This window comes from Poromitra crassiceps (genome assembly GCF_964638095.1).
Source record: "Poromitra crassiceps genome assembly, chromosome: 5".
Lineage (NCBI taxonomy): Eukaryota > Metazoa > Chordata > Actinopteri > Beryciformes > Melamphaidae > Poromitra > Poromitra crassiceps.
In genome coordinates this window covers 38,924,428-38,943,354 of record NC_139642.1, presented here as the reverse complement: position 1 = coordinate 38,943,354, position 18,927 = coordinate 38,924,428, and the positions used below count along the sequence as shown (strand labels likewise).

General features: G+C 44.0%; 1 protein-coding gene across 1 annotated transcript in view; it reads left to right on the top strand.

Annotated features, from left to right (window-relative positions):
• ryr1b (ryanodine receptor 1b (skeletal)) overlaps positions 1-18,927 on the top strand; it is a 129,163-nt gene that overhangs the window by 30,019 nt on the left and 80,217 nt on the right. The window contains exons 5-22 of the mRNA XM_083636928.1: positions 4,108-4,182; positions 4,581-4,659; positions 5,581-5,693; positions 5,801-5,900; positions 6,850-6,946; positions 8,075-8,149; positions 10,176-10,332; positions 10,467-10,631; positions 11,488-11,609; positions 12,321-12,507; positions 13,037-13,172; positions 13,262-13,357; positions 15,026-15,144; positions 15,501-15,634; positions 15,888-16,129; positions 16,234-16,426; positions 17,880-18,096; positions 18,201-18,305. Coding sequence (XP_083493054.1) covers positions 4,108-4,182; positions 4,581-4,659; positions 5,581-5,693; positions 5,801-5,900; positions 6,850-6,946; positions 8,075-8,149; positions 10,176-10,332; positions 10,467-10,631; positions 11,488-11,609; positions 12,321-12,507; positions 13,037-13,172; positions 13,262-13,357; positions 15,026-15,144; positions 15,501-15,634; positions 15,888-16,129; positions 16,234-16,426; positions 17,880-18,096; positions 18,201-18,305 — 2,412 coding nt within the window. The remainder of the gene's footprint in view (positions 1-4,107; positions 4,183-4,580; positions 4,660-5,580; positions 5,694-5,800; positions 5,901-6,849; positions 6,947-8,074; positions 8,150-10,175; positions 10,333-10,466; positions 10,632-11,487; positions 11,610-12,320; positions 12,508-13,036; positions 13,173-13,261; positions 13,358-15,025; positions 15,145-15,500; positions 15,635-15,887; positions 16,130-16,233; positions 16,427-17,879; positions 18,097-18,200; positions 18,306-18,927) is intronic.

Below are 18,927 nucleotides of genomic sequence, written 5' to 3'. Positions count from 1 at the left end.
TTTTGTGATTAAAGGTCCTTACACATCAAGAGCGATGCGAATATACGGCACGAAATTGCGATGCGAGTTTTGACTCACCTGTCAATCACAGCCACAGATGTGTACACGTCGGAAGCGAATTTCTGAAAAATCGAACGTGGTTCGAAAAAATAAACACCGCAATAACGCTCAGCGAAACTTCGCCGTCGGTATGCACGGTTGCATTGACTGATATAGGTTCGGAAAATATTATTGACGTGCGAATTAATCGCACGAAAAAAACGTGCTCGGTGTGTAAGGACCTTAAGAGTTGCGATAACTATTGCAGTTCTGCTTCCAGAGTCATTTCAACCCTGAGTATTTAGAAATAAAAAGTATGGTATGGGGCACGTATGGGGCCACGGTGGCGCAGTGGTGTGGTAGCGCTGTCGCCTCACAGCTAGAAGGTCCTGGGTTTGATTCCCACCTGGGACGCTGTGAGTGCTGAAGGAGTGCGTGCCCGTCCGCATGTCCTCGAGTGCCCGCCGCCCGGGTGGGGTCGTCAAAAGGGCCTTTCTGTGTGGAGTTTGCATGTTCTCCCCGTGCCCCCTGGGGGTTTCCTTCATATAGGAACCCCTCACCAAAACATGTAATATCCTGGTCGCTGAAGTGGTGCCTCCTCTGGTCATTCGGGGTGCCTGTTCGGAGGGAGGGGAACTCGTTGGAATAGCGTGATCCTCCCATGTGCTATGTCCTACCAGTTAAGCTTCCCTTGTCAGGTGAAAAGAAGCGGCTGGCTACTGCCCATGTCTTGGAGGAAGCATGGAGCTAGTTTCGTCTCTCCCCAGATCGGCAGAAGGTGGAGCAGCAACCAGGATAAATACATTTAAAAATTAGCACTAATGGGGGATAAAAATGGGATACAAAATCTAGCGCCTCCTCTGGCTGGTTGGGACGCATATCCGGGGGGAGGGGCACTGGGGGGAATAGCGTGATCCTTCCACACGCTACGTCCTGCCGGTGAAACACCTCGCTGTCAGGTGAAAAAGAAGTGGCTGGTGACTGCACATGTATCAGAGGAAGCATGCTAGTCTACAACTCTCCCCAGATCGGTAGAGGAGGTGGAGCAACGACTGAGACAGCAGGGGGAATTGGCCAAGTACAATTGGGAGAAAATGGGAGAAAAAAAAATCTGTTTTTTACATTAGCTATCCTACAGTCTATAGCAAGGTTTCGCAATGCTTCATCCATATCATTTCATGCAGCAATGTCACTAGCCCATTTGCCTTTATGCTCCTATCATAATTGCATATTCCATTTACCTTGCTTGATGTTGTTAATTTGGTTTACACCCTGATGATCTCAACCTTATTTCCATTCCCTTTTTAATGTGTTTTCCCACACTTTCCCAAAACCTGACAGAAAACTGAAGAAGCTTCATCTAACTTGGTTCATTTTAATGGAAAAATCCACTTTCTTCCACACATTGTTGGGTCCATTTAATTGTTTGGGTGGTGTATTTCGCCAAGTAGATGACATGGTGTCACTCACATCTAAATATTCCAGCTCAACTACAATAGCGTTTGAAAACAGTAAATGTCCGGTTTTGGTGTTCGAGTTCAAGCTTGTTTATTTATACTGTACAGCCCATTATCACAAGCATGTCTCAGGGGACTTTACAGAGAATGTGTCTAGCTAGATGTAACTAAACACAATCAATGAACCAAATTGAAAGAATTTATAAGCATAGCGAAAAACATTGGCAGAGTAATGGGCAACAACAACAAAAACATGACAGGAGAAAACGGAGAGAGATGAAAGGAAAGAGAGGCAGCATGCAGGTGAGAAGGGACTGAGGTCCGTGCTAAAAATTCAGCGTACTTCAGCGTCCAGGTGGGAACAGCGGCAGGGAATAGCAAAACCAGCACTGATGACGAAGAGCCAGGGCATCACCCATCACTAGCTTCCTTGGTCACTGCCAGGTGGAACACTGCACTGGCACTGCCAGGTGGAACACTGCACTGGGGTCAGAGAAGAGGAGAGTCAGTTGGGGCAAAGGCTTCCCTCTTGGTAAAATCAAGCCATTCATCTACAGTATATTCAGAATCAGGAGAAAGCATTGATTTTTTTTAGTTTTGGTCCTGATTCTGAATATAGCTGAATCACTTGTTTTGACCAAGTAAAACTCTTTTCATAAGGATTTTTCAAAACCTCTATGGAAAAATGAATGGGGAATGAAATCCCTTATGTCCCATGTCGAACCCGGAAAAGGGCGTGTCTTTGGCACTCTATACTCTCATTTCTAGACTTTCATTCTGCACCAATGTTCAACTATCATACAGGGAGAAATCCATCGTAGAAGAGGCAGAGCAGAGAGAACCGCCCCAGCCTCAATGGACCATAATGCAATGCAGCCACAAGGCATGTTGTGTTCTGAGTAAGGGGTGCGACTACCACGACAAACTCTCACTCTCTTGCTCTTACTGTGCTATCGCTATCACGCCCTCCACCTACACGTATAACCCACAGCTGAATGTAACAATTCTCTGGGGGTTGTCGAGAAGAATTCTGGGAAATGTAGGAAATCGATAACTGAAATAGAAGTAGACGAGGCAGGTTGAGGGAAAGTAAATCACAACATATCGCAAGAACTCCTGGAACAATCCCAGATTGATGATACTGTATATATAACTGTGTAAGAGGGTGGATTTCTTTGTCTCCTTTAGGCTACTACTAACCAATAGGGGATTAAGATCAAGAAGGCACTGTTTGTATCTACAGACATTAATAGCAGGGGTGTCAACTGGGTGAAACGGGTCCTATACAGCCAGGGGTGTGTGCGCTGCATTTCATAGCTGTATTATCAAAGCTTGTTTAGGCAGATTTTGGAGCAGGAAGATATGGGAGAGGAGAGGAGAGGAGAGGAGAGAGAGCCTGGCCTTTCTACTGGCAGGCTGGAAGATGAGAATAGCATGGCATGCAGCCCAACGGAGAGTCCCTATGCCTCTGTCAGGGAAGCTAGTAAGAGGATGGGGAAACCTGACACCCCTAGAGCTCTGGACGGGCCTATCACCCTCTAACACACACACACACACACGTCCGTGCGCGTGCACGCACACACGCATGCACGCACACACGCACGCACGCATGCACGCACACACACACACACACACACACACACACACACACACACACACACACCTGTCCCGACTGAGCACAGTGCTAATGCAGACTAGGGCAAATGGGTCTACCCCCTTGACACACCTGCCCCTGATCAATTGACTCATCCCACTGGATTAGGTGTGCTTAACCCCACAGACCCACAGTCTTATCATGATCATCCTATACGACTAAATGGATGTTATGGCTAATCTAGATTTAACTACAACAGTTCATTTGTTTCCTTGTTGCATCCTTGCTGGATGTCGAGAAAAGGTAGGATGTTGGTGTGTTTGTGCTTTTGTAATCTGTGGGGATTGGATTAAAATGTTAAATCTGTCCCTGTGGATTATGATTTGTAGTGTAGTATATTCAGTGTTATTTTGAACAATAGGTCTGTTCACTGCTTTAGTCATCATGAAGTCATCATTCAATATCTATAAATATTATTTATATAATACTAATAATAATAATAATAATAATAATAATAATAATAATATTATTATTATTATTATTATTCATCTCTCGTCTCGCACAATATACATCACACAATCAACGATATGGACTGGCGGGAGAGACGTCACTTATGCGACTGGTTGTGTGTAGTCTTTCTGATTTATAACTTATAGTGCCACAGTTTTACCACAAACTGCGACTTTCTTGACCTCCAAAGTTATCGTTTACATTGACAAACATGATATGTGTACCCCGTGGCACAATTCAAACTGGATCAAAAAGAGTCACGTCTCTCTCCGTTCACCACCATTCATATTTTTTCAGACGCTGGTACGCTGAGAGAGGCAGGAAGTGACCTTCACTTTGGCTCTCTATACAGTAGTTCCCTATCCAGGTGAAGGGGAAGGTGTAGGGGCTTGCTGTATCCCTCTGGACCTTCTAAACTGTATCCCTGTTTTGTGTTCTTTCTGATGGAGGTACTGTAGCCTACATTTGGTGTTGACTCTATTAACCCTGTATCGTCTTCCTCTCCAGTCGTCCCAAGGTGGAGGCCATCGCACCCTGCTGTACGGCCATGCCATCCTTCTAAGACACTACCACTCGAGCATGGTGAGACAGCTATTACCCTCCTGTGTTACTTGATATTACATCTATGTTATATATCAGTGTTATTTTGTACTTTAACAAGGCATTAAGCTAACTTTATATTTCACCAGTCAACTTAATTATTTTAAAGTTGTTTATTGTAACTTACAAAATAACTATTCATGAAGGTTGTACACATCTCTCCATATGAAAATATTAATTTTAGGTCACCAACATGTTTCGGCATTATGCCTTCTTCAGGGTGTCATCATGACCCTGAAGTGAACTTTGGACCGTTGCTCTGCAGCTTTTTATGGGTGTGCGCTCTAATGCGAAACTACTTGGATTAGTGTCATTTACAAATCAAAATGCCAGTGAGCGCAGATTTCTGGCGATATCCTGAAAATCAACTTTCTCCCCAGTACCTGAGCTGTTTGACCACGTCTCGGTCACTCACAGACAAGCTGGCCTTCGACGTGGGCTTACAAGAAGATTCTACAGGTAAAAAAAACTCTGGATGTGGATTGTGTGTGTGTGTGTGTGTGTCTGTGTATGTGTGTGTGTGTGTGTGTGTGTGTGTGTGTGTGTGCGTGCGTGCGTGCGTGCGTGCGTGCGTGTGTGTTTGCATGCATCTGAGTCAGAGCAAGATTAGATATAAAAGAGAGATTACCATGGTATCTACTTTTACACAACGGAAAAGTAGTCATTATTTCTGCAATTTGCAATTTAGCAGACACAGTAAGTGACGGTAACTAAGCAGATAGGTGTTCAGAGTCTTGCTCAAGGACACTTTGACATTAGCTCTAGCCCTTTGACAGGCTGTTGATGGACAAAACATTGGTGCGGGGATTGAACCAGGAACCTTCTGCTTACTCTAAGCACAAGGCTAATCTGTCGCCCTTACACAGCATATCATCGCTGTCAAGTGAAAACCTCATCCCTCCAGTTTTGTAGAGTTTTTTGGTTTATGAAAACTTTGGATAACCTAAAGCAGTGGTTCCCAAACTGGAGTATGCGCACCCCTAGGGGTACATGTAGGCACTACAGGGGGTACTTGAGCAAAAGGAGAAAAGGGGAAAATGTAAGAATACATCATGAAAATTAATGAAACATTATAATAAATCTGCTCTGGAGGCACTAATTGCAACTCTTTCACTCCATTTCTTCATCTTCATATATAATTCATTCATTGCTCCATATGCTATTGTTTTCTCTTGCAGTTTTCTAAGCAAAATGTTCTAGTCGGGTAAAGGGGGTACGGTACTTGGATTCAGAAATCAGGGAAAGGGGGTACTGAAGCCAAAAAAGTGACCTGACCTAAAGATACTAAAAGCCGGGTTGTTTTCCTGAAGAAGTGGTTTTCACCCGACAAATGAGATGATGATCTTTTTAATTCTTCTCATTGTGGATATCCTCTTGCAGGTGAGGCATGCTGGTGGACCATTCATCCAGCCTCCAAGCAGAGGTCAGAAGGTGAGAAGGTCAGAGTGGGAGATGACCTCATCCTAGTCAGCGTGTCATCTGAGAGATACCTGGTGAGACTCCAAGCAACCTTCGCACTTTCCTTGTTAACCTTAAGTTGAGCTAACCTTCCTCATCCCAACCTCACTCTTGTTTTGTTCTTCTTCTCTTCTGTCATCAGCATGTGTCCTATGCCAGTGGAGATCTGATGGTGGACGCCTCCTTCATGCAGACTCTGTGGAACATGAACCCGGTTTGCTCAGGATGCGAGCTGTCTGAGGGTACAAACCTGCTGTACTCACATTTCACTCTGTGAAACCCTTATGAAACACACACTCGCACACAAACAAACACACAGAGATATATACTTAGATACATACAGTACGCACGCACCCAGATATACACACATAGACACAAAGACGCACACAAACTGTATACATACTTACCCACGTGGTGTGTACTCTTATCAGGATATGCGACACGTGACACCCACACGCACTCACTCACTCACTCACTCACTCACACACACACACACACACACACACACACACACACGCACACACACAGAAATGTGCGTACTAGGGCTGCAACTGATGATTATTTCCATTATTGATTAATGTGTCGATTATTTTTTTCGATTATAGAATGTCACAAAATGGTGAAAAAAGTTGATCACTTTCCCCCAAAGCCCAAGATGCCATCCTCAAATGTCTTCTTTTTTCCTGACTAACATTCCACAACCCAAAGTAATCAGTTTACTGTTACAGACATAGAAGACTAAAGAAAGCAGAAAATATTCACATTTAAGAAGCAGGAACGAGATAATTTTTGTATTTTTTTCTTAAAAATTAGTCTAAAAGATTAATCGGTTATAAAAAATAGTTGCCGATTTTCTGTCGATCGACTACTAGATTAATCGACTAATTATTGCAGCTCTAGTGCGTACACATGTCACACATACTGTACACAAACCTCACATGCATGAATCACTCATACAAACACACATACACACACACACACACACACACACACACACACACACACACACACACACACACACACACACACACACACACACACACACACACACACACACACACACACACACACACACACACACACACACACACACACACACACACACACACACACACACACACACACACAGATTAATACACACACTGAGACATGCACACACATGCACACCCTGACGTGTGTGTTCCTCCTCAGGGGCTCTGACTGGAGGTTATGTTCTCAGGCTGTTCCACGGTCACATGGACGAGTGTCTGGCCATCTCCACACCAGAGGAAGGCGAGGAGAAGCGCAGGTGGGAATAAAAAGAAGAGCAGTTCAGAGCTGCATTACATCCTGTCTCTCTGACATCCTGTCTCTCATTACATCCTGTCTCTGACATCCTGTCTCTCTGACATCCTGTTTTTCTGACATCCTGTCTCTCATTACATCCTGTCTCATTACATCCTGTCTCTCTGACATCCTGTCTCTCATTACATCCTGTCTCTCTGACATCCTGTCTCTCATTACATCCTGTCTCTCTGACATCCTGTCTCTCATTACATCCTGTCTCTCTGACATCCTGTCTCTCATTACATCCTGTCTCTCTGACATCCTGTCTCTCTGACATCCTGTCTCTCATTACATCCTGTCTCTCTGACATCCTGTCTCTCATTACATCCTGTCTCTCATTGCATACTGTCTCTCTGACATCCTGTCTCTCATTACATCCTGTCTCTCTGACATCCTGTCTCTCATTACATCCTGTCTCTCATTGCATACTGTCTCTCTGACATCCTGTCTCTCATTACATCCTGTCTCTCTGACATCCTGTCTCTCATTACATCCTGTCTCTCTGACATCCTGTCTCTCTGACATTCTGTCTCATTACATCCCGTCTCTCTGACATCCTTTCTTTCTGACATCCTGTCTCTCATTACATCCTGTCTCTCTGACATCCTGTCTCTCATTACATCCTGTCTCTCTGACATCCTGTCTCTCTGACAATCTGTCTCTCTGACATCCTGTCTCTCATTACACCCTGTCTCTATGACATCCTGTCTCTCTGACATTCTGTCTCTCTGACATCCTGTCTCTCTGACATTCTGTCTCTGACATCCTGTCTCTCTGACATCCTGTCTCTCTGACATTCTGTCTCTGACATCCTGTCTCTCATTACACCCTGTCTCTCTGACATCCTGTCTCTCATTACGTCCTGTCTCTCTGACATTCTGTCTCTCTGATATCCTGTCTCTCTGACATTCTGTCTCTCTGAAATCCGGTCTCATTACATCCTGTCTCTATGACATCCTGTCTCTCTGACATTCTGTTTCTCTGACATCTTGTCTCTCATTACATCTGGTCTCTCTGACATCCTGTCTCTCTGACATCCTGTCTCTCTGCTGCTGTTTGGCTCAAAGTGTCTGCCCTCCCTCCTCTGCAGGATGGCCCACTATGAGGGCGGAGCCGTGTGCACTCAGGCCCGATCACTGTGGAGGCTGGAGCCTCTGAGAATCAGGTGACTGTCCCCCATCACATATTTAATATGAAAATAAATGAAACAAAATGCTTGTTAATCATTTCAGTTTAGTTTTTTAGTTTTAGTTGCTGATTACGAGGGGTAGAAATTCTGTACCATGAAATTAAGAATAATTTACTTTCCTTCTATTATTATATAAAATAAATAAAAGTCAATTATACTTTCAGCAAAGCAGTAATTTATGCTTTTCCCTTAAAAGTCCTATCTTATAACTTACAGTGTATCCATTGATGCATATAGTACGCATCAACTGATATACTGTAAGTTTAGTTAATATAATATCATAAAGATGTATCTCATCTTATAAAAGGTGGGTAAGTTGAGTTTAGGTGAGTTTATCCTCCATTACATCCCTGATCATAACTATCCTTGGAAATAACTTATGGCTTAACTATTTAAACAAAACTTAGTTATCAAATAGCTTACATACATTAACTGAAAGAGTGTAATGTGACAACATTCCTATAAATATCAGCTATATCAATATGTCAGCTATTTTTTGTAATCTAGAGTTAAAGAATTGCTCTAGTAGACATTTTTGTGGACTGTATTATTATTTTTTTTTTTTTAACACTTTATTTGTAACTTTTTCATTTAACAGATATGACATTGAGTATGCAACTTTCTCGAATCACAAATATCCACAGAAAAAGAATCCCAAAAATAACCATAGACCGAACAAAACCAAAATCAACATACGGTAATAAGCGAAAACAAAAAAGGTGCACCATAGCATATTCATTATGGGACAGTTACCGGGGATGAGTAGGAGTTGTAGTTCCAGACCAGGTAAACTATTCACATAGTTTATTTGGGGGTCCCAGGTTTTGTGGAATCTCTCGACAGAGCCGTTGATGGTACATCTTGATCTTTTCCAGCTTTACATTCTGCATCACGTCTCTGATCCAGTGGCTGTGTGATGGAGGAGTGACAGCCTACCACTTGAATAATATCAGGTGTCTAGCTAGCTAATAGGGAGGAAAAAGCAATGACCCTCTGCAAGTGAACAGGGGGACCAGACCCAGCTGGGTCTGAGAACCTACCAAAAACAGCAACCAAGGGAGAAGGCAAAATATTACAGTCATAAGCTGTGGAAATGGCGTCAAAAAAAGATGACCAGAAAGGTATAAGTTTCAGGCAGGACCAGAACATATGATAGGTGGTCGCCGGGCTCTAGTCTGTTTACATCTGTCGCATATAGGGCTTATACTTGGGAATATTCTTGCAAGTTTAGCTTTCCAGAACTGTAGCCGATGTAACACTTTAATTTAAACTGTATCAAGGCATGTCTGGAGCATATGGAGGAAGAATGGACTCTAGCAAGAGCCCTATCCCATTCCTCGTCTGATAGCGGGACCCCCAGATTATTTCCCCATTGTTCTCGAATATGAGATATAGAGAGACTACAACTATCCATGATATGGGAATAAATAAATTATATTCTACCCTGATTTAGCATATTGACCCTTAATAGGGAATCCACGCAGGAGAGGGGAGGAAGAATTGGAAAATTAGAAAACTTTTTTTGAGTAAAATGCCTAATTTGTAGGTAGCGGAAAAAATTAATATTAGTCAGGCCAAATTTTTGGGATAGTTGTTCAAAGCATCATCAAAAGTGTCATCAATATACAGGTCCTCGATACTATGAATGCCCTTGTCATAAACTGTATTACCGTAGTTCTAATGACAAAAATCATGTTATTATAATCAGTGAATAATTTATATCGGCATGACTGGATTCTGGATACATCATTAAAGGCCTTAGACTATGATTAAATTAAAACACAACACAAAACAAAACAAAAATTTGTAATTTCTTTTACACTGTTGCAAGCTATGTATGTATATTCACACATCATGGTTTATGGAAACTGAATTGCCCTTCTGGGATAAATAAAGTTGTCTGAATCTGAATCTGAATTATTGTTCTATATCTCCCTTTAGCTGTGAGGCTTTGTAGACTTTGTGGACCTATCTAGAGTTGTTTTGTGCTCTCTACCTGCAGCTGGAGTGGTAGCCACATGAAGTGGGGTCAGTCATTCCGCGTTCGTCACATCACCACAGGCCGGTACCTGTGTCTGGATGAGGAGAAGGGTCTGTTGGTGGTCGACCCAGAGAAGGCCAACACCAAATTGTCTGCCTTCTGCTTCCGTGTGTCAAAGGTCTATTCCCTCGACTGATCATTAAATCACTTTGCCTCATTGCCTCTCGTTTGTACCTCTCTCTTATACCTCTTGTTATTTCTTTCCACCTCTGACTCTCCCATGCTGTCTTTTCCCCTGGTTCCCCTGAGCAGGAGAAGGCGGATGTGGCTAAGAAGCGTGACGTTGAGGGGATGGGCATCCCGGAGATAAAGTATGGAGAGTCCATGTGCTTCGTGCAGCATGTGTCTACAGCCCTGTGGCTCACCTACGCCGCCCTGGATGCCAAAGCTGCTCGCCTGGGCACCATGAAGAGGAAGGTAGAGCCTTCTGGCTGGGGACCACGATGAGAGTCGTAGGGCCCTATCTGGTTACCTAATGATAACCTACAGTAACAGATGACTAAAAAGAAAAAAAAAATCTATGGGTCATGGTTTCACCGTAAGTCGATCAAAGCCTCTAGTTAGGGGTTTCGGTTTTTTCTGCATCCTCATGGCATGCAACTAAGTCATTGCAACGCCACCCCACTCTCTCACACTTTATACTGAGAATAACCCCTGATATGAGCGCAAGGTCAGCCACGCCCCATGCCAGTCACATAGCCAATCATCTGCTCAAACATGTGATAAATATGGCTACTAACCAATCCGACCGTGACAGTGGCACCTACTATACAACAGTTACCAGTGCAATACTGACTGAAAAGTGTTCTTCAAATTAATAATTATACATACAGAGAAATGACAAAACAGAAAGAAAAGAAAACAGATCGCTACCAGCTTTCTGGTTTTCACAAGAGTTTGCATAGCAACCAATCCGTGCTAGTTAGTGTGCGTTACGGCAATTATCAACATGTTGTGTGAAGTCATACCGAATGATTAACAAGATGTAAGGTCGATGGGTGAATATGCAAGGGTTGGGTGTAGTTAATTAGGAATTGTTTGAAATAGAACATTTCTTAAATGTTTCTATCCCACCACAACCTACATTAACAAAACTCACTTTTACCCATGACAAGACCCACGACAAGATAAACATCCTACTCGTTACATGCCAGACCCACCAGAAACCGACCCATTATCTAATTTGACCCATAGTTTAAGACAGTAATAGTGTATATTGATAGAGAATTAGGGGATGAGATCTATAATACAACTGTCCCTTCTGTGTCTCCAGGTCATTCTGCACCAGGAGGGCCACATGGATGACGCTCTGACCGTGCAGCGCTCCCAGACTGAGGAGTCTCAGGCTGCCCGTATGATCTACAGCACCGCAGGCCTCTTCAGGCAGTTCATCAAGTATGACTACACACCGGTTCTGTTGTCTCACCCCACCTCGAAGTCACACAACACCACCCTGGTGTCCCTGGCTTGGTCAATCAAACTTATTACATACGTAAATCTCAGACCTAAAAGAGATTCACAAGATATGCAACATTTGGCTTGATTGTGTTACTCTATGTGTTGCATTTTAATTAGGGTTGTCGCAATTCTGCGAATCCACGTTTCGATTTGACTTTCGGTTTTAAGTCACGATTTGATTTTTGATTTAAACTTCTTATTTTTTTTCCCTCCGGACGAGTGCAAGTAGGCAGGGGTACAGAAAAACAAAAGGCAGAACCGCAATTCTGCTTGTGATTTTGATAATCGAAATTGAACGCTCATTTGATCGATTTTCAATTTAGAATTGAATCATTACCACATTAATAAACAAATTAGACTACCAATGAAGCAAAAACAATTTGACAATGTTATTTTGATATTTCCACATGTAGCACGTTTTTAAATAGATGTAAAAACCACTAGGTTTATGATTCTTAAGAACAACAATGAAGCTGCAAAATGTTCAGTAGAGACAAAAAACAAACAAACTATTTTTTATTTTTTTTACTTTCCACTATGAAAGAAAAAAGTGTAAAATCTATATGCCAAACACAATCAGAATCAGACTTCTTTTATTAGGCCATAGCATGTTTGCACATACAAGGACATTTGTTTGTGTTAATCCAGGGGTCTGGACGCTCTGAATGGAAAGAACAAGGCCCCGGGGACGGTGTCTCTGCCTCTGGATGGGGTGATCCTCTCCCTGCAGGACCTCATCTTCTACTTCCGTCCTCCCGAGGAGGAGCTGGAGCACGAGGAAAAGCAGACCAAGCTGCGTTCCCTCCGCAACCGGCAGAACCTCTTCCAGGAAGAGGTAATTTGCATGCTGCCTGCGCAACCTCACTCAGACTCTATTGATTTTGCCAGTCTGTTACTAGAGCTAAAGTAAATGAACTATGTGAAGGGAAGCTTGTACTTTTGACAGCGTGGAGAGGAGACATCCTATTACCACCCACAATTGGCTTTATTCTTTCCTTTTTTCCCTACCACACAAACACATACTCATACACTTTGTTTTATTGTGGTTTTTGATGCTTTTTCTAAGCAAACAAATATTCCCCTTTTGTACCTTTTAATAGATGGTTAAAACAAGAGAAACAGGCCCATCTTTATTGTCCGGTGGATGATGATGGGTCTAATGCTTATACTAATAAGCCTAATAATGCTACTGGTACTACTATTACTACTGCTGCTGCTACTACTACTACTACTACTACTAATATTACTACTAATAATAACAATTTAAAAAGACAAACAAAAACAGAGTTTAAAAAAATGATGGCTCAGCTTCTGTTGCCCCATGCGTTCCATCATGTCACCCGCGTTTCTGTCATCATCCTCAGGGAATGATCACCATCGTCTTGGAGTGTATCGACCGCCTGAACATCTACAACACTGCTGCCCACTTCGCTGAGTTTGCTGGCGAGGAGGCTGCAGAGACCTGGAAGGAGATCGTCAACCTGCTCTATGAGCTGCTGGGTGGGCGGATCACTCTCTCCACTATGACAGTGCGTATCAATGAAATGCTGTTGTCATGGAATAATGTCAATCTCTTGTGTCTCCAACAGCTTCTCTAATCAGAGGGAACCGTTCTAATTGTGCATTGTTCTGTGACAACCTGGACTGGCTGGTCAGCAAGCTGGACCGTCTGGAGGCCTCCTCAGGTACACGATGCAATTCACTGATATGTCCACTACTCAGCGCAGTGGCGCCGGCAGCCGTAATCCTGTGCATTTTTTATTTTTTCTACAAGCACCAAGCACCGTCACTAATTGATGCTGTTTTCCCCTGTGCGGAACCATTCCTGCACTGCCGCAACACCAATGCTGGACACTTTAGCGGTGCGCAGTCTGCGCACAGTTGTAGTTCAACAGCACTCTGCCTATCTGTAGCGGTAGCAACGCTTGGTTCGAGCGGATTTGCGGTGCGCACAAGTAACAGTTGGCCCATTCACACCAAGAAGCAAGCCTTATTTCTCCACACTGGCCAGCAGCTCCCCTGCTCTACAGGAGGAGAAAACACTGTGGAAACAGGTTGTAGCCTGCAGACACTTGGTTCTCCAATAGCCACTGAAGTTGTATCTGTCCTTGTAGAGACACAGCTCTGTAGCTTATACTTTTCCACTGTCACATCTGGGATGAACTCTATGTCATATCAACCAGTCATGTTTATTTGCTTGTTATCTCAACCACAGTCATGACTTTTGATTAAACAATAATTTGTGCGTAATCCTGCCGGTGCCTTGTTTTGTTTTAGTTTTCTGTTTTTTACTGAATCGAGCATCGCGGTAGTTCAGGCAGGCCACGGCTGTCAAGCCCAGCTTAAACCCAGCCCACAGCTGATTAGGAGCTGATCTCAAACCCAGCCCACATCAGCTGACTGCTTAGCTGACGCATTCAATTGGCTCAACTCAAACAGGGCACCCTCTTTAATTCTGCTCCAGTCTGCCTGCCTAACATGGCTGCTTCCTCTGCAAGCTGTTTGCACCTCACCGCCTCCCCAGCTCCTCCTTTCATGCTGTGTCTGACTTAAACAATGTAATTTCTGTTGACATTATTGCTTGCTCTGTTCTGTACCACCGAGTGGTCTTTTGTTGCTCTCCTTGCCTTAAGGCTATTCCATGTTGCTCATGGAGGGGCAAGGAGCTCCCAGAATCTGCTGCTGCCACTCTCCCTGCCAAAGCCATGCAGAACTGAGGCTTGAAGCAGGCTCTAGCTGATCTGACGCTTAACCGGTCACACCAGGAGCAGTCTCTTTTCCTCTGCGCTGGGCTCGGAGCTGCTGCTCCGGCCCCTCCCACCCCTCACAAATTGCATTGACTGCCTGCCTGGCAGCTCGGGATCAGCGCGCAGCACGCTTGGAAAATAGAACAGAAGCTGAATCTATCGGTTTGGCGCGTGGCGTTGGCATGGCGCAGCGTGGCTTCAGCATGGCGTGGCGTGCGGCTGGTGTGAACGGACTCGCCTGTTAACAAGGACGCTGAATTGAAACTGTGTGGCTTTGGCGTTGCTTCGGCGTATAGTGTGAACGGCCACTTACGCTTTCCATGTATGCGCATGGAAGGGCAGGGAGCCTCCAGAACAGAGCCATACCGCCAAATATAACTCATGCAAATAAAAGCTTTAAATGGATCTAAGTGGTCTAAGTGGGTGTTTTTGACTAAAGTGGTCCTGACTGAAATGCTTTTAAAGCTTGGCCAGGTTTAGCTACTCTATTCACTGCCTTCATTTTTTATTGTATTATTGTCTGTAAAGCACATTGTAAGTGTTCTGGGAAATTGCTAGACACACATTTATTCCTCCACCACCCGTGCTCTGTCTCTTCACTTTTAGGTATTCTGGAGGTGCTGTACTGTGTGCTAATTGAAAGCCCTGAGGTTCTGAACATCATCCAGGTGGACCACATCAAATCCATCATCTCTCTGCTGGACAAACATGGCCGGAACCACAAGGTTTGTCTTTTCTGCCTGTCTCAAGGTGGGAAATCAACTTTAGCCACAGCCAAATGCTAGTAAAATTTGGCTGTGGCTGGTACAGTAGTTTTGTCTACTTCAACAGCAATTTTGTTAGGTGGTTTTTATTGCATCATAAAATCATATTTGGCTCCTAAAAAATAGCTCGTCATGGGACATACATTGGTACTACATACATTGGAATTCCATTAGTGACTGTAGTCATTCGGTGAAAGTGTAAATCGTCTCCTTTGGTCATGCCATAAAAAGCATAGAGTTGATATTGTGCAGAATGGATGCAGTTTCCAGACCATACTCGTCATTACTCAGCATTGCTGCCTCTGTTCCCCCTTCAGGTCTTGGATGTGTTGCACTCTCTTTGTGTGTGTAACGGTGTGGCTGTGAGGTCCAATCAGAACCATATCACTGAGAACCTGCTTCCAGATCGTGACCTCCTGCTGCAGACCAACATTGTAAACTATGTAACCAGGTACTTGAACTGTTGTTGTGACATCTTAAGACCAGGTGGGAAATTAAGTCCAGCCACCAGCCAAATTCACATATATATAGTTTGATTGTAGCTGCTATGTTTTTCTACTTGGAAGGCACTACCTACAGTACGTGGTCGAGGGTCTCTTCTGCCCTTAGATTTATCTGGTAAAAGTGATAAATTCTTTATTATCAACCACACTGCACAATGGCTGTTGACCATATACAATGTTTATTTTCTCTTTTGTGTATAGTGTGAGGCCCAACATCTTCCTGGGTACATGTGAGGGGTCGACACAGTATAAGAAGTGGTACTATGAAGTGATGGTGGACTATGTAGAGGCCTTCGTGACGGCACAGGCCAGCCACCTGCGTGTGGGCTGGGCTCTGACCGAGGGCTACAGCCCCTACCCAGGGGGAGGAGAGGGCTGGGGAGGCAACGGCGTGGGAGATGACCTCTACTCCTATGGTTTTGATGGACTCCATCTGTGGTCAGGTAAAATGGTTCCCTAATCTGTTGATTATATTCCAATCTGGGCTCCCGTAATGTTCCCGTTTTGTTCCATCTTTCTCTGACTTTCTTCCTCCTCTGCACTTCAGGAACTGTCCCACGCCAGGTGGCTTCGCCCAGCCAGCACATCTTGGCCGCTGATGATGTTGTCAGCTGCTGTCTGGATCTGAGCGTGCCCAGTATCTCCTTCCGAATTAATGGTCACCCAGTCCAGGGCATGTTTGAAAACTTCAATGTGGATGGTCTCTTCTTCCCTGTAATCAGCTTCTCTGCTGGAGTCAAGTAAGAGCTTTGGCACTAGTAGCACCGAGATGCTGGAAAGAATATTGTCCCTTTAGGCTAAGATGAATGATTATTGATTAATTAGGCTGCAAATAGTGCTTATTTGACGCGGGGGTGGACAATTTGTTATGAATATTATGAATGATCATGATTTTTTCAGAAATTATCTTTGTCACATTCCTTACATCATCTCCCAATCCCTCCAAATCTTCTCACCAAACCCTAGGGAGCCACAGAACCAGTGGCTTAGAAACACTGTGTAATGATCCTTCACTATGCTGGCAGGGGCTAATGGTGAATTGACTGATGAGACCAGGGAGACAACACAGCCCGGGACCTGGCAGACAATTTAAATCAATGTTGTTCTATTATGAGTCTTAGAGAGATCAAGGCGTTGTCACCAGTAAAGCCTTCAGTAGTCTATAAATGGCCTTCTGTCATAGATAAAGACCAGTGGGCTACCTTGGGCTTTGACAGAGGGAGCCGCGGAAGTGATACTGAAGGCTGTAGTTCCTCGAAAGGCCAATTGCAGTTGTATCCAAAAGGGAGTCGTTCCCCATTCACCCCATGTTAAATTGCCTGACTTTGTAACAGGATAAATCATGTTTACAGCCTGGTTCAAAACCAGCCTGGTTTTGGCCTATATAGCTGTGCGGCCTCGCCCATAGCCCGGCCTCGCCTGCCCTATTGGCGCCCGCAGGGGTGTGTGTGTGTGTGTGTGTGTTGCTCACTAAATGTTATTGCATCAGTGATGTCACAATGCCTCCTTGTGTGTATGTGTGTGTGCCCCATTATGATCACTGATGACATCATCTGTGTGTGTGTGTGTGTGTGTGTGTGTGTGTGTGTGTCTATGACATCACTGATCAGTCTTGTCACAATGTCTCCTTGTGTGTATATGACATCACTGATCAGTCTTGTCACAATGCATCCTTCACTTTTGACATCACTGATGACATCATCACTGATGACATCACATCATTAGCTAATTAGCCGAATTAAAAAATCCGGCTCTGTCAGGTCACCTGCATGGGTGCCCTTTACACTTCCTGAAGGTTTCAGCCCCATCGCACATAAAACGGCATAGCTGTGGCCGAACGCAGAACTTGAAACAAAGTCCACATACTCAATTTTATAATATATATTTCACCTTTCATAACAACTGTACGGGGAGTGAATTTTTATATAACTCACCCGTTTACAGTAAGACGATAGAAAAGACTATGTTTTGGGGGTGATTGACAGGTCGGTCGCCTGTCCAGTGATCGCACAGCTTGCCGATCATGGACCAATAGCAGACGGAGCTGCAGCTCTGGGAAACCTCTCGTCTCCTACTGTCTTGTACGAGCTGCGCAAGTACCCAAGATGGCGACAGGCCACACTAGACTTCAGAAAGGGAGTCATGGTAACTTAGGGTCCATCATAGAGACTTTACTGTATTTTGTCACCTCAGGGCTCGCTTCCTCTTGGGTGGTCGTCATGGAGACTTCAAGTTCATGCCCCCACCTGGCTACGCCCCATGCTACGAGGCCCTGCTGCCTAAAGACAGGATGCGCATTGAACCCATTAAGGAGTACAAGCACGACTTTGAAGGCGTCCGTAACCTGCTGGGTCCCACCATGTCCCTCAACCACACCTCCTTCACCCCCTGCCCTGTAGACACTGCCCAGGTAAAACCGTCTGACAAACCCATAGCTTACAATCAGCTCAAACGAGGCATTGGTCATGTAAAAAATGATCTTCGTCTGTCTGCTGACTTGTCTTTGCTGTATAGATTGTGTTGCCGCCCCACTTGGAGCGTATCCGTGAGAAGCTGGCGGAGAATATCCATGAGCTCTGGGCTGTCACCCGCATCGAGCAGGGCTGGACCTATGCGCCTGTGAGTATGGAGCCTGCATGCAACACACAGGCTGGTGAACCACAGCTGGAAGGGGATATTGACTTGACAATTATAGACTGATTTGGAGCTCTAGTCTAGAGTAATGCAGGACTTCTATCCAAAATTGCTATACTGTGTATTCATTTTGCAAAAGAAAAAAAAATATATATAATATATAATTCAAGGTTCATAATTCTATATTTCTGAAATATAGATGACCCAGTCTGTAAAAGTGTTTATGATTTTTTCAACCAAGAACTTAAGTTACCTGCTATCCTGTTATTATTATATCCTGTTATTGAGTTATAGCAAACATGAGTGCAGTGATAATATTTCAAGCCTCTGGCAAAAGAGGAGGGATGCAGTGGAGGATTAACCCACCTAAACTGATTTTAGCTACCTTTTTATGCTGAAATATATATTTTCAATGTGTGTATCGTAGTAAGTAAAATCAATCAATCAATGCATGTAATACAAAGATTGGGTCTTTTAAGGGAAACAAAGCATAAATTAATGCTTTCCTGAACAAATGCAGATTTGTGTTGTTTATATTGGTTCCTCACAATGAGCATCAACTGGAGGATATAGACCTTTTTATTTACCTCTTCATCACTGCTTACCT